Source organism: Aegilops tauschii, chromosome 5 (genome assembly GCF_002575655.3).
Source record: "Aegilops tauschii subsp. strangulata cultivar AL8/78 chromosome 5, Aet v6.0, whole genome shotgun sequence".
In the NCBI taxonomy this organism is placed as follows: domain Eukaryota; kingdom Viridiplantae; phylum Streptophyta; class Magnoliopsida; order Poales; family Poaceae; genus Aegilops; species Aegilops tauschii.
In genome coordinates this window covers 231,338,905-231,352,599 of record NC_053039.3, presented here as the reverse complement: position 1 = coordinate 231,352,599, position 13,695 = coordinate 231,338,905, and the positions used below count along the sequence as shown (strand labels likewise).

General features: G+C 46.1%; 1 protein-coding gene across 1 annotated transcript; it reads right to left on the bottom strand.

Moving 5' to 3' along the window:
• Window positions 1–289: 289 nt before the first annotated feature.
• On the bottom strand, window positions 290–3,732 carry LOC109787150 (uncharacterized). Its single transcript, XM_020345706.4, has 14 exons — window positions 3,338–3,732; window positions 3,132–3,243; window positions 2,919–3,031; window positions 2,730–2,852; window positions 2,446–2,621; window positions 2,172–2,247; window positions 2,001–2,087; window positions 1,825–1,905; window positions 1,702–1,734; window positions 1,540–1,593; window positions 1,340–1,381; window positions 1,157–1,235; window positions 893–963; window positions 290–782 (listed from the first exon to the last, which is right to left on the bottom strand). The coding sequence occupies exons 1-14, from the start codon at window positions 3,545–3,547 to the stop codon at window positions 660–662; spliced, it is 1,380 nt and encodes a 459-aa protein (XP_020201295.1). The 5' UTR covers window positions 3,548–3,732; the 3' UTR covers window positions 290–659.
• Between the last annotated feature and the right edge of the window lie 9,963 nt (window positions 3,733–13,695).

The window sequence follows — 13,695 nt, the reverse complement described above, 5'->3', positions numbered from 1 at the left end:
CGACCGCACGATGCAACGCGATCGGATGGTGCGACGCCGGCCGCTCAAGGCGAGTTGCAAGCACACGCGCACGATCATGTATTTACGAAAGATAAAAGGTGCCACAACCGGTAAAAATAGGCTAAGATGACTAAACACCTAGCCTATTATTGGATCGCCATCCAAACTTGAAATTTTCATGTGCAGATATCGGCCTCATTGTTCTCTTGCCCCAGCGCCCCCAACATACCAGGACAGACCCTGACTTTAACCACTAGTTGCACATTGCAATCGGTTGTAATGAATCATCGATCACAAAAATGTATACGTTGATATAATTTGGTACAAAATATCTATGATTGGATTGAATAATTATACATATGGTGACATGCATGGCCAATCTCCGGCCAAGCTAAGGCGTAGTAAAAAAACTGTACAAACCAGCTAGAATAGCTAGCCGGCAACCAGAAAACCGAGTATGACTTGAAAACAAAAATTCCCTGAAAATAAATACTACTAGGAAAACCGGCAAGGGTAAGGAGCTAGGGTTAAGGAAGAGGCAGGCAGGGGAGATCAATATTTAATACTACTATAATCTGAAGCTATTGCGCAAAAGCTCTAGTTATCAGCTGAAGCTGCAAATAAGCATTCTTCAGATGCACAGTTCCTCAAGAACTTCATCATGGTTGTGCCAGCAGTGGTGCTTGAACTGCTTCCTGATCGAGCTGGTCTTGATCTGCAACTGCAATGAGTTTGTGTTTGCTTTCTGGATCAAGCATCCAAGCAAATGCCAAGGATATTGCCTGTAGAAATGTTGTACTTCAGATATGTTGTTGCACATTTTTGTGAACATACAATACTATCCAAGTGGAAGAGGAATCGTTTTCTAGAAGAAAAGAGGAATAGGACTGACCAAGAAGAAACCCGCGACAAGGAAACTGAAACCTTTGCAGTTGAAGGGTGCTTCTTCGGAAATGAAGTAGGCTGGAACCGAGTTGCGGAAAAGGTGGAGATCAAACCATAATTCATGCATATAAGACATGGTAGAGAACTGCTGGCTTTTTCTGTACTCTACTTAATAATTAATAAAAATGGTTGTTTGCATCACAATGATGCAGAAGCCGGGGGTTCCAACCTCCTTTTCGAAAAAATACATGGTAGAGAAATGCTGGCTTACAGGTTAGAGGGCTCATGAACAATGGGGCCATCAGTATAGCTGTGGATTTCACTGTTGCGATGAATCCCTGTGCCTTTCCCTGCAAATGTCAAAGCCATCATAAGTAGAGGAAAACTAGGCGGTTAGGTATCAGGCTTGGATATTCAGATGGATGCAAGAAATGTTTCCTTGGTTTAAATATACCTGGTCAGCTGAGACTACTTCCCTAGAGATGATCGCATAAGTCTGTACATGTTAAAAGGAAGTTCTATATTAAGCTTATATATATATGTATTATTGAAGTGTAATATAAAAATGTCACACTATCACTGAATTAACTGCTGCAAAGTTTTATTTTGTATTTACATTTACAGTATAGGTGAAAACAGAGGGCAATAACTTACAGCCGGCTTGACCAGACAATAGATGATACCCAGTGAAGAAGCAAAATATGGAGCCTGTAAGGTTAATTTATAATGAAAGAGAGAAACATTTGTAGTCATCAGTCACCGCAAATCTGTTTTGACATCAGTGAACTGAGCTAAAAATATGTGGCAAGTACATACCCACCAACTCCAAGCCAAGCCGTACAGCATAGCCTGAATAAATAGTTTTCAGAATCCATCATCAAATTTTGTAACACCGCAACAGCTAATATTAATGGAAATAAACATGGGCATAATACTCACATAAGCAACCGATGCAAGTATTGAAATGCACAGGACTCCCTTCTCGCCAATTGCATGGATAGCAACTGGGAGTATCAGTATCTGCAGTTTGAAAAAATTACTACAAACTGCAATTGTTATCAATGGGAGACACTGCACCAGAAAGGGCACCTTGTGGTTCTAAAGTAGTACAGTACCTGAGAAAAGATTGAACCAATTCCAACCACCATTAGAATTTCGGAGAACTGATTCTTGTCAAATCCAAATACCAGCTTCAGGTAATACTGCAAAACATGAGATGAAGATGAAACGGCCTGAATTTTCGGAACACCTTAGTAGAGTAGAACAGAACTGAGACGTATGATTACCAGTAGAACATCGCTGATGCCAATCATGCCTAACTCGTAGAAGAAGGAAATGTATGTGATTCGCTTAAGTGTGTTGCTAGCAAAACATCAACATTAGGGAAGGTCAGAAATTGCATCACAAGTTGCAAATTGTTTCCTACTTGAAAACATTAGCGTTATGCATGTTTTTAGATTAAAAAGGACCAGCAAATTACTCAACCATACCTTTAAACAAATTACTGCACAATAGAAAATAGTATTGCGTATGTAGAAGTATATAAGAATAGTTGCTTACTTGATTTTGATCATGCTAATGTTGTCCTTGATAGACTCCCAACGCTGCTGCGGCAAACCGAGAACCAAAGACGACAAGGACAAACGCTGACACGAAGCAGAGGGAGCTTTCTGAAGTGTCTCGACCAGACAAATCTTCATGTAGACCACGGAACAGACCAGCAGAAGAACCGAGACCTGCCAGCGCATAAACAAACGGTTCTACAGTTTGTAAAACTGAAAACGAAGCCAGCAAACAGATGTCGATGAAGCGCAGCAAGTTTCAGCTAGTAGTTGACAACGTACCTGAAAAATCCAGTGCTCGGGCAGAAACCTGGAGAAGACGTTCCCCAGGGAGTGCGAAGCCGACAGGATCCCGGTCATGCAGCCAAACGCGAACGCCCTCTTGGACGGTTCTACCAAATCCGCCTAATTCAGCAGAAAAAGTGTCAGACTATCGACTCTTGGCGACCAGGATCGCCGTCGAGCACATACCGTGTACGCCAATGCGAGGCAGGTTATGGTCCCTTGGCCGATCATGAATGAGAGCGTGCGTGTGACAAGGTAGACGTAAACGGCGACCTTGGTGCTGCTCAGAGCAAGCACACCTGCAACAAGCATATGAACACAATAGTCATGAAAGGCTGATTGTTGATGCAAAAGGTAGAAATCTTCTAAAACAGGAAGAGAAATGATTCGTGTGGTTACTGTAAGGGATGATGGAGGTGCCAGCGGCGAGGATGAGGAGAGGCTTCCGGCCGTACTCGTCGGCGAGCTGCCCCATCAGAGTGAATCCCACAGCCCTGAAAATGCCTCCAACCTGCACGCAAACGCAGCCCAACGATTAAAACTCAAGGGAAAAACAACCATGGTTGACCGTGGCTTTAAGGAAGGAGAGAGGGGATGGAGCTGACCGTTTGGTGGAGGCCGGTGAGGTAGATGGCCTCCGGGCAGGAGGTGCTGCCGTCGCCGGGGCAGAGGGCGGCGGTGGTGACGTCGACCAGCACAGGCACCGTCATCTCCTCGGCCACCCAGTACAGCACCAGCCCGACCAGCAGGTGGGCCAATGGCTTGAGCACCCTCATGTCTCCCAGCGCCAGCTTCCCCTCCGCCGCTCCCACCATGCTCACTGCCGTCGCCGCTCTGCTGGCTGCCGTCTCTGACCTCGTTTGCTGCCGGCCTGGCCAGATTAAGGCGCCTAGTTAACCCATGGTGCGGAGTGGTTAAGCGGCCATCTTCATGAGGGATTCTGATGGAGGAGGGAAAAAGAACCGCGCGTCACTGTCTTGCACTCTCGGTCAAGTTGCAGCAAAAAGCAGAAGATTATTCCGATTACTTCGTCGGAAATATCTCTCTCTGTTCATTCATTGGCAACACCCTTTTTTTAGCATTTTGGCCACTGTTCTTCGCTTCGTCGTACTAAAGCGACAGCCGGCCGTAAACGCATTTATCTGCTTATTACTAAGGCTTAAACCATTGTTCTTTTGGGCGAAAGAAGAACTTTCTGGCTTTCTGCGCATGAAGCATGCCTTGGTTTGCCTGTCTTTGGTGGTGAACCGAAGGTGGTGGCTGCCATGAAGTCCTGACGGCTCTAAGCCATGGCGCCGTTGGCAGGCTTATGTGGCGTGGTCTAGTGGATTTCGCCGGCTAGATCTATTGGCACCCCTACGTGCCATGAATGTAATTTTGTCCGGGAATTAGTCTTTTTTCTTCTAGAATAAGCACAAGCATGCGAATCATATATTCAGAAAAGAAAGGGCAACATGCCCAACCACAGTTTTAGTACACCAGGCACAAAGCACTAGCTCAGCGCGGAACCATAGTGGAAAAAAGAAACTCTGCAAATCCCGAAAGAAAGCGGAAGTACCATTTTGAATCTTGAAAGGGACCAATTTATGGGGGAACGGATCCTCTAACATTAAGAAGGGATGTCATGAAGCTACAGTACAAATCCAGTGCAAAATAGAGAAGGGATGACACGGCTACTGTAGCGATATGTACTGTAGAAAGTCACTGTTCATAGAAAATAAATCTGAAATTGATTTTATTGCACCATGATTTTGTTTGTATGTAATTTTTGTAAATGTATACAACAGATTTGTAATTTGCAAATTAATTCAAGTCATTTTAGCCTTAATCGTATGGATGTGAAGAAGGGATGTCACGGTATATATCCCTTCGTGATGTTAGAGGATCTCGTTCCATTATATGGAAGGGGATCCTCTAGCGATCCTCTCAAAAGAAAGCGGAAGTACCATCTTGAATTTTGAGCCCATGTTTATTCATTGCATATTTAAAAAAGTGCAATTTTAGTGCAAAGTTGCGTACAAGTTTTTTTATTTTGGGTTTCCTTCTTAAAAGGGTATTCCAATGCCATTAGTTTTTCTTTCTTTTTTTCGAAAATGATCTAAATCTGTAACACCCGGATAATCAAGCTACAGTAATCCCAAGCTAATGGTGCCACGTCACCACAGTTACTGTTGCTAATCTACCGTTAGGTCAAACCGTTTCAAAATTCAAATTCAAATTAATGTCAACAATAAAAGTTTTTCAAAATTTACAAAAAAAAAATGTTCGGGAGGTGCCATATTTTGCATAAGTAAATATGGTGTAGTAAACACATTTTTATAAAATGCCTAAATAATTTAAATTGAAATAAAACAGAAAAGTAAAGAAGTAAAAGAAAAAGAAATTACAAAACAGAAAACAAAAAAAAGGAGAAAACCCCTGGGCCGTGGCCCAACTGGGCCAGCCCATCAGGCCCAGCCGGCCACCCACTTCCCCCTTATCCACTCACCACCCCCACCCACTCCACCGACACCCCCACTTCCCCCCACGAAAATATCTCCTCCCCCCTCTCCCCCGATTGGATCGGGATCGAGAGAAGGAGACCACCGCGCCCCGTGACCACCGCCGGCGCCTCATCCTCGTCCGCCGCCCGGAGTCGCCTGGACCTCGCCGGACCCCCTCGCCGGCCTGATTCCCTCTACGCGCGACGTCCCCGACCTCCACCTCGCGCCCCGCTGCCACTCCCCTACCGGCGATGTGAGCCCCGCCGCCGCGCTCGTCTTCGCGCGAGCCCTTCCCCCTCTCCTACCCTCTTCCTCGCCCCCGCGCTCACCGTGGCCCTCGCGCCCGTTGGCCGCGCCCGGGCTCGCCCCTGGTCGCGCCCGCGACCACGCTCACCGCGCCCCGCGACCACCGCCCCGCCCTTCGGCTCCCGACGTTTCCCCTGCTCCGGCCACCTCGGCCATGGCCTCGCCCTCCCCCGTCTCTCCCTCTGTCCCGTGGCCACGCCACCGCGCCCGCCCCACCGCGCCACTCTGACCGCACCGGCGCCACCCCTCGCCTCCGCCCGCCGTGGCCCCTGGCCGCGCTGGCGAGCCCCGCCATCGGTGCCCTGGCGCCCTCGTCCCGCCCTGCGGGCGAGCGCTCGCTCGGGTGCGCCCGCACCCGCTGGACCAAACCCACTGTGGCTAGGGCCACTGACCACTGGGCTAGTGCCCCCTGGCCCTATGACATGTGGGGCCCCACCCCCTAGAACGTTTGTTAAAAAAATAATTTAATTTTTTAAAATTAATAAAAATAAATAAATAAATAATAAAGATAATTAATTAAGATAATTAATTAACTTAATTAATCCTATTAATATTAACTAATTAAGATTAATTAACTTAATAACTAATTAACCTAATTAACTACTGTTAATTAGCTAACAGCCCCTGACAGGTGGGACCCACCTGTCAGGTTGACCAGGTCAACGGTCAACGTTGACTGCTGACGTCATGCTGATGCATTAATTAAATTTCGAATTAAATTAATTTATTAAATACTAAAAATGATTTAAATCTTTAAAAGTTAATATAAAATAAACCGTAGCTCGGATGGAAAAACTTTGTACATGAAAGTTGCTCAGAACGACGAGACGAATCCGAATACGTAGTCCGTTTGTCAGCCACACGTTCCTAGCATAGCGAACATGAAACTTTCCCCCTCCGGTCCGTCTGTCCGAAAACGCGAAACATCGGGAATACTTTCCCGGATGTCCCCCCTTCGCCGGTACCACCTACTGCCGCGTTAGGGCACACCTAGCACCGCTCATTGTCATGTCACGCATCGTCATGCTTATGTTTGCATTGTATTTACTGTTTCTTCCCCCTCTTCTCTCCGGTAAACTACGAGACCGACGCTACTGCTGCCCAGTTCGACTACGGAGTTGACGACCCCTCCTACTTGCCAGAGCAACCAGGCAAGCCCCCCCTTGATCACCAGATATCGCCTATTCTTCTCTATACTGCTTGCATTAGAGTAGTGTAGCAAGTTACTGCTTTCCGTTAATCCTACCCTGATGCATAGCCTGTCCTTGCTTCTACTTTTGTTACTTTTACCTGCTATCCTACATGCTTAGTATAGGATGCTAGTTTTCCATCAGTGGCCCTACATTCTTGTCCGTCAGCTGTGCTATACTATCGGGCCGTGATCACTTGGGCGGTGATCACGGGTATATACTTATATACTATATACATGACACCTGTGGTGACTAAAGTCGGGTCGGCTCGTAGGAGTACCCGCAAGTGGATCTTGTGGCGGAGCGACAGGGCAGGTTGAGACCGCCTAGGTGAGAGGTGGGCCTGGCCCTGGACGGCGTCCGCGGTTACTTCAACATAACATGATTAATGAATTCTTGGTATTTGATCCGAGTCTGGCCATTTGGTCTATACGCACTAACCAGCTACGCGGGAACAGTTATGGGCACTCGACGTCGTGGTATCAGCCGAAGCCTTCGTGACGTCAGCGACCGCGCGGCGCACGCCGGATTGGACTGGAACGCCACTAGGCTAGGTCTTCTTACGGCCGAGTATGCAACGTGCAGGTGTGCAATGGGCGATGGGCCCAGACCCCTGCGCGCATAGGATTTAGACCGGCGTGCTGACCTCTCTGTTGTGCCTAGGTGGGGCTGCGACGTGTTGATCTTACGAGGCCGGGCATGACCCAGAAAAGTGTGTTCAGCCAAATGGGATCGAGCGTGTTGGGTTATGTGGTGCACCCCTGCAGGGAAGTTTATCTATTCGAATAGCCGTGTCTCTCGGTAAAAGGACGACCCGGAGTTGTACCTTGACCTTATGACAACTAGAAACGGATACTTAATAAAATACACCCTTCCAAGTGCCAGATACAACCCGGTGATTGCTCTCTAACAGGGCGACGAGGAGGGGATCACCGGGTAGGATTATGCTATGCGATGCTACTTGGAGGACTTCAATCTACTCTCTTCTACATGCTGCAAGATGGAGATGGCCAGAAGCGTAGTCTTCGACAGGATTAGTTATCCCCCTCTTATTCTGGCATTCTGCAGTTCAGTCCACTGATATGGCCCTTTACACATGTACCCATGCATACGTAGTGTAGCTCCTTGCTTGCGAGTACTTTGGATGAGTACTCACGGTTGCTTCTTGTTGGTGAACGTAGCAGAAATTCAAAATTTTCTACGCATCACCAAGATCAATCTATGGAGTAATCTAGCAACGAGGGGAAGGGGAGTGCATCTACATACCCTTGTAGATCGCGATGCGGAAGCGTTGCAAGAACGCGGATGAAGGAGTCGTACTCGTAGCGATTCAGATCGCGGTTGATTCCGATCTAAGCGCCGAACCACGGCGCCTCCGCGTTCAACACACGTGCAGCCCGGTGACGTCTCCCACGCCTTGATCCAGCAAGGAGAGAGGGAGAAGTTGGGGAAGACTCCGTCCAGGAGCAGCACAACGGCATGGTGGTGAAGAAGGAGCGTGGCAATCCTGCAGAGCTTCGCCAAGCACCGCGGGAGAGGAGGAGGGAGAGGGGTAGGGCTGCGCCAAGAGAGAGGAAGTCTCATATGTATGGCAGCCCCAAAACCCCCACTATATATAGGGGAGGGGGAGGGGCTGCGCCCCCATCTAGGGTTTCCCCCCCAAGGGGTGCGGCCAGCCCTAGATGGGACTTGGGGGGCGGCCAAAGGGGAAGAGAGAGGGGGGCGCCCCACTAGATGGGCCTTAGGCCCATCTGAGCCTAGGGTTTCCCCCTTCCCCCCCTTCCTGCGCCCTGGGCCCCTTGTGGGGGGGCGCACCAGCCCACCTGGGGTTGTTCCCCTCCCACACTTGGCCCACGCAGCCCTCTGGGGCCGGTGGCCCCACCTGGTGGACCCCGGGACCCTCCCGGTGGTCCCGGTACGTTACCGATATCACCCGAAACTTTTCTGGTGACCAAAACAGGACTTCCCATATATAAATCTTTACCTCCGGACCATTCCGGAACTCCTCGTGACATCCGGGATCTCATCCAGGACTCCGAACAACATTCGGTAATCACGTATATCTATTCCCTATAACCCTAGCGTCATCGAACCTTAAGTGTGTAGACCCTACGGGTTCGGGAACCATGCAGACATGACCGAGACGTTCTCCGGCCAATAACCAACAGCGGGATCTGGATAACCATGTTGGCTCCCACATGTTCCACGATGATCTCATCGGATGAACCACGATGTCGGGGATTCAATCAATCCCGTATACAATTCCCTTTGTCTATCGGTATGTTACTTGCCCGAGATTCGATCGTTGGTATCCTGATACCTTGTTCAATCTCGTTACCGGCAAGTCTCTTTACTCGTTCCGTAACACATCATCCCGTGATCAACTCCTTGGTCACATTGTGCACATTATGATGATGTCCTACCGAGTGGGCCCAGAGATACCTCTCCGTTTACACGGAGTGACAAATCCCAGTCTCGATTCGTGCCAACCCAACAGACACTTTCGGAGATACCTGTAGTGCACCTTTATAGCCACCCAGTTACGTTGTGACGTTTGGTACACCCAAAGCATTCCTACGGTATCCGGGAGTTGCACAATCTCATGGTCTAAGGAAATGATACTTGACATTAGAAAAGCTCTGAGCAAACGAACTACACGATCTTGTGCTAGGCTTAGGATTGGGTCTTGTCCATCACATCATTCTCCTAATGATGTGATCCCGTTATCAACGACATCCAATGTCCATGGTCAGGAAACCGTAACCATCTATTGATCAACGAGCTAGTCAACTAGAGGCTTACTAGGGACATGGTGTTGTCTATGTATCCACACATGTATCTAAGTTTCCTATCAATACAATTCTAGCATGGATAATAAACGATTATCATGAACAAGGAAATATAATAATAACCAATTTATTATTGCCTCTAGGGCATATTTCCAACAGTCTCCCACTTGCACTAGAGTCAATAATCTAGTTCACATCACCATGTGATTAACACTCACAGGTCACATCACCATGTGACCAACATCCAAAGAGTTTACTAGAGTCAACAATCTAGTTCACATCACTATGTGATTAACACTCAATGAGTTCTGGTTTGATCATGTTATGCTTGTGAGAGAGGTTATTAGTCAACGGGTCTGAACCTTTCAGATCCGTGTGTGCTTTACGAATATCTATGTCATCTTGTGGATGCTACCACGCGCTACTTTGAGCCATTTCAAATAACTGCTCTACTATGCGAATCCGGTCTACTACTCAGAGTCATCCGGATTAGTGTCAAAGTTCGCATCGACGTAACCCTTTACGACGAACTCCTTTTCACCTTCATAATCGAGAAAATTCCTTAGTCCACTAGATACTAAGGATAAGTTCGACCACTGTCATGTGATCCATTCCCGGATCACTATTGTACCCCTTGACCAACTCATGGCAAGGCACACTTCATGTGCGGTACACAGCATAGCATACTGTAGAGCCTACGTCTAAAGCATAGGGGACGACCTTCGTCCTTTCTCTCTCTCTTCTGCTGTGGTCAGGTCTTGAGTCTTACTCAATACTCACAACTTGTAACACAGCCAAGAACTCCTTCTTTGCTGATCTATTTTGAACTCTTTCAAAATCATGTCAAGGTGTGCGTTCTTTGAAAGTATCATCAGGCGTCTTGATCTATCTCTATAGATCTTGATGCCCAATATGTAAGCAGCTTTATCCAGGTATTCCTTTGAATAACTCCTTTCAAACAACCCTTTATGCTTTCCAGAAATTTTACATCATTTCGGATCACCAATATGTCATTCACATATACTTATCAGAAATGTTGTAGTGCTCCCACTCACTTTATTGTAAATACAAGTTTCTAACAAACTTTGTATAAACCCAAAATCTTTGATCATCTCATCAAAGCGTACATTCCAACTCCGAGATGCTTACTCCAGTCCTTAGAAGGATTGCTGGAGCATTGCATACTTGCTAGCATCTTTCAGGATTGACAAAACCTTCTGGTTGTATCACATACTACCTTTCCTCAAGAAAATCGTCGAGGAAACAATGTTTTGACATCCTATCTGCAAGACTGCTAATACAATTCCAACAGACTCTTAGCATCGCTACGAGTGAGAAAGTCTCATCGTAGTCAACTCCTTGAACTTGTCGGAAAACATCTTAACGACAAGCCGAGCTTTCTTAATGGTGACACTTACCATCATTGTCTGTCTTCCTTTTAAAATACATCTGCACCCAACAGCCTTACGACCATCAAGTACATGGATCCTCTCTCGGATTTTATGGCCTCGAGCCATTCGTCGGAATCCGGGCCCACCATCGCTTCTCCATAGCTCGTAGGTTCATTGTTGTCTAGCAACATGACTTCCAAGACAGGATTACGTACCACTCTGAAGTAGTACGCATCCTTATCGACCTACGAGGTTTGGTAGTGACTTGATCCGAAGTTTCATGATCACTATCATAAGCTTCCACTTCAATTGGTGTAGGTGCCACAGGAACAACTTCCTGTGCCCTGCTACACACTAGTTGAAGTGACGGTTCAATAACCCTATCAAGTCTCCACCATCCTCCCACTCAATTCTTTTGAGAGAAACTTTTCCTCGAGAAAGGACTTGTTTCTAGAAGCAATTACTTTTGCTTCCAGATCTGAAATAGGAGGTATACCCAACTGTTTTGGGTATTCTATGAAGATGCATTTATCCGCTTTGGGTTCGAGCTTATCAGCCTGAAACTTTTTCACATAAGCAGCCCCAAACTTTTAAGAAACGACAACTTAGGTTTCTCTAAACGGTGTCATCTCAACGGAATTGCGTGGTGCCCCTTTTAAAGTGAATGCAGTTATCTCTAATGCCTAACCCATAAACGATAGTGGTAATTCGATAAGAGACATCATGGTATGCACCATATCCAATAGGGTGCAGTTATGATGTTCGGACACACCATCACACTATGGTGTTCCAGGCGGTATTAATTGTGAAACACTTTCCACAATGTCTTAATTGTGTGCCAAACTTGTAACTCAGATATTCATCTCTGTGATCATATCACAGACATTTTATCCTCTTGTCACGACGATCTTCAACTTCACTCTGAAATTACTTGAACCTTTCAATAATTCGGACTTGTGTTTTATCAAGTAAATACACTCAGCATCTACTCAAATCATCTGTGAAGTAAGAACATATCGATATCCACTGCGTGCCTCAGCACTCATTGGACTGCACACATCAAATGTATTACTTCCAACAAGTTGCTCTCTTGTTCCATCTTACTGAAAACGAGGCCTTTCAGTCATCTTGCCCATGTGGTATGATTTGCATGTCTCAAGTGATTCAAAATCAAGTGAGTCCAAACGATCCATCTGCATGGAGTTTCTTCATGCATATATACCAATAGACATGGTTCGCATGTCTCAATCTTTTCAAAAACGAGTGAGTCCAAAGATCCATCTACATGGAGCTTCTTCATGCATTTTATACCAATATGACTCAAGTGGCAGTGCCACAAGTATGTGGTACTGTTATATCTTTTGGCATGAACATGTGTATCACTACGATCGAGATTCATTTTAGGTGCAAGACCATTGAAGGTATTATTCAAATAAACAGAGTAACCATTATTCTCCTTAAATGAATAACCGTATTGCGATAAACATAATCCAATCATGTTTATGCTCAACACCAAATAACAATTATTTAGGTTTAACACCAATCTCGATGGTAGAGGGAGCATGCGATGCTTGATCACATCAACCTTGGAAACACTTCCAACACATATCGTCATCTCACCTTTAGCTAGTCTCCGTTTATTCCGCAGCTTTTATTTCGAGTTACTAACACTTAGCGACCGAACCGGTATCTAATACCCTGGTGCTGCTAGGAGTACTAGTAAAGTACACATTCATATAATGTATATCCAATATACTTCTGTCGACCTTGCATGCCTTCTCATCTACCAAGTATCTAGGGTAGTACTGCTTCAGTGACCGGTCCCCTCATTACAGAAGCACTTAGTCTCGGGTTTGGGTTCAACCTTTGGGATTCTTCACTAGAGCAGCAAATGACTTGCTGTTTCATGAAGTATCCCTTTTGCCCTTGCCCTTCTAGAAACTAGTGGTTTTACTAACCATCAACAATTGATGCTCCTTCTTGATTTCTACTTTCGCGGTGTCAAACATCGCGAATAGCTCAAGGATCATCATATCTATCCCTGATATGTTATAGTTCATCACGAAGCTCTAATAGCTTGGTGGCAGTGACTATGGAGAACCATCACTATCTCATCTGGAAGATTAACTCCCACTAGATTCAAGTGATTGTAGTACTCAGACAATCTGAGCACATGCTCAACGATTGAGCTTTTCTCCCGTAGTTTGCAGGCTTAAGAAACTTGTCAGAGGTCTCATACCTCTTGACGTGGGCACTAGTCTGAAATCCCAATTTCAGTCTTCGGAACATCTCATATGTTCTGCGACGTTTCAAAAACGTCTTTGGTGCCACAACTCTAAACCGTTAGCATTACGCACTGAACTATCACGTAGTCATCAAAACGTGTATGTCAGATGTTTCGCAACATCTACAGACGACGCTGAGGTTCAGCACACCGAGCGGTGCATTAAGGACATAAGCCTTCTGTGCAGCAATGAGGACAATCCTCAGTTTACGGACCCAGTCCGCATAATTGCTACTATCAACTTTCAACTAAATTTTCTCTAGGAACATATCTTTAAACAGTAGAGCTAAAGCGTAAGCTATGACATAATTTGCAAAGACTTTTTGACTATGTTCATGATAATTAAGTTCATCTGATTATTTAATGAACTCCCACTCAGATAGACATCCCTCTAGTCATCTAAGTGATACATGATCCGAGTCAAACTAGGCCGTGTCCGATCATCACGTGGGACGGACTAGTCATCATCGGTGAACATCTCCATGTTGATCGTATCTACTATACGACTCATGTTCGACCT

Coding starts and splice junctions, on each gene's coding strand:
- LOC109787150 (XM_020345706.4), bottom strand. CDS start 3,547: ATGGTGGGAGCGGCGGAGGGGAAGCTGGCGCTGGGAGACATGAGGGTG. Junction 3,244..3,337: donor TCACCGGCCTCCACCAAACG/GTCAGCTCCATC, acceptor GTTTGCGTGCAG/GTTGGAGGCATTTTCAGGGC. Junction 1,735..1,824: donor TACTTGCATCGGTTGCTTAT/GTGAGTATTATG, acceptor CTATTTATTCAG/GCTATGCTGTACGGCTTGGC.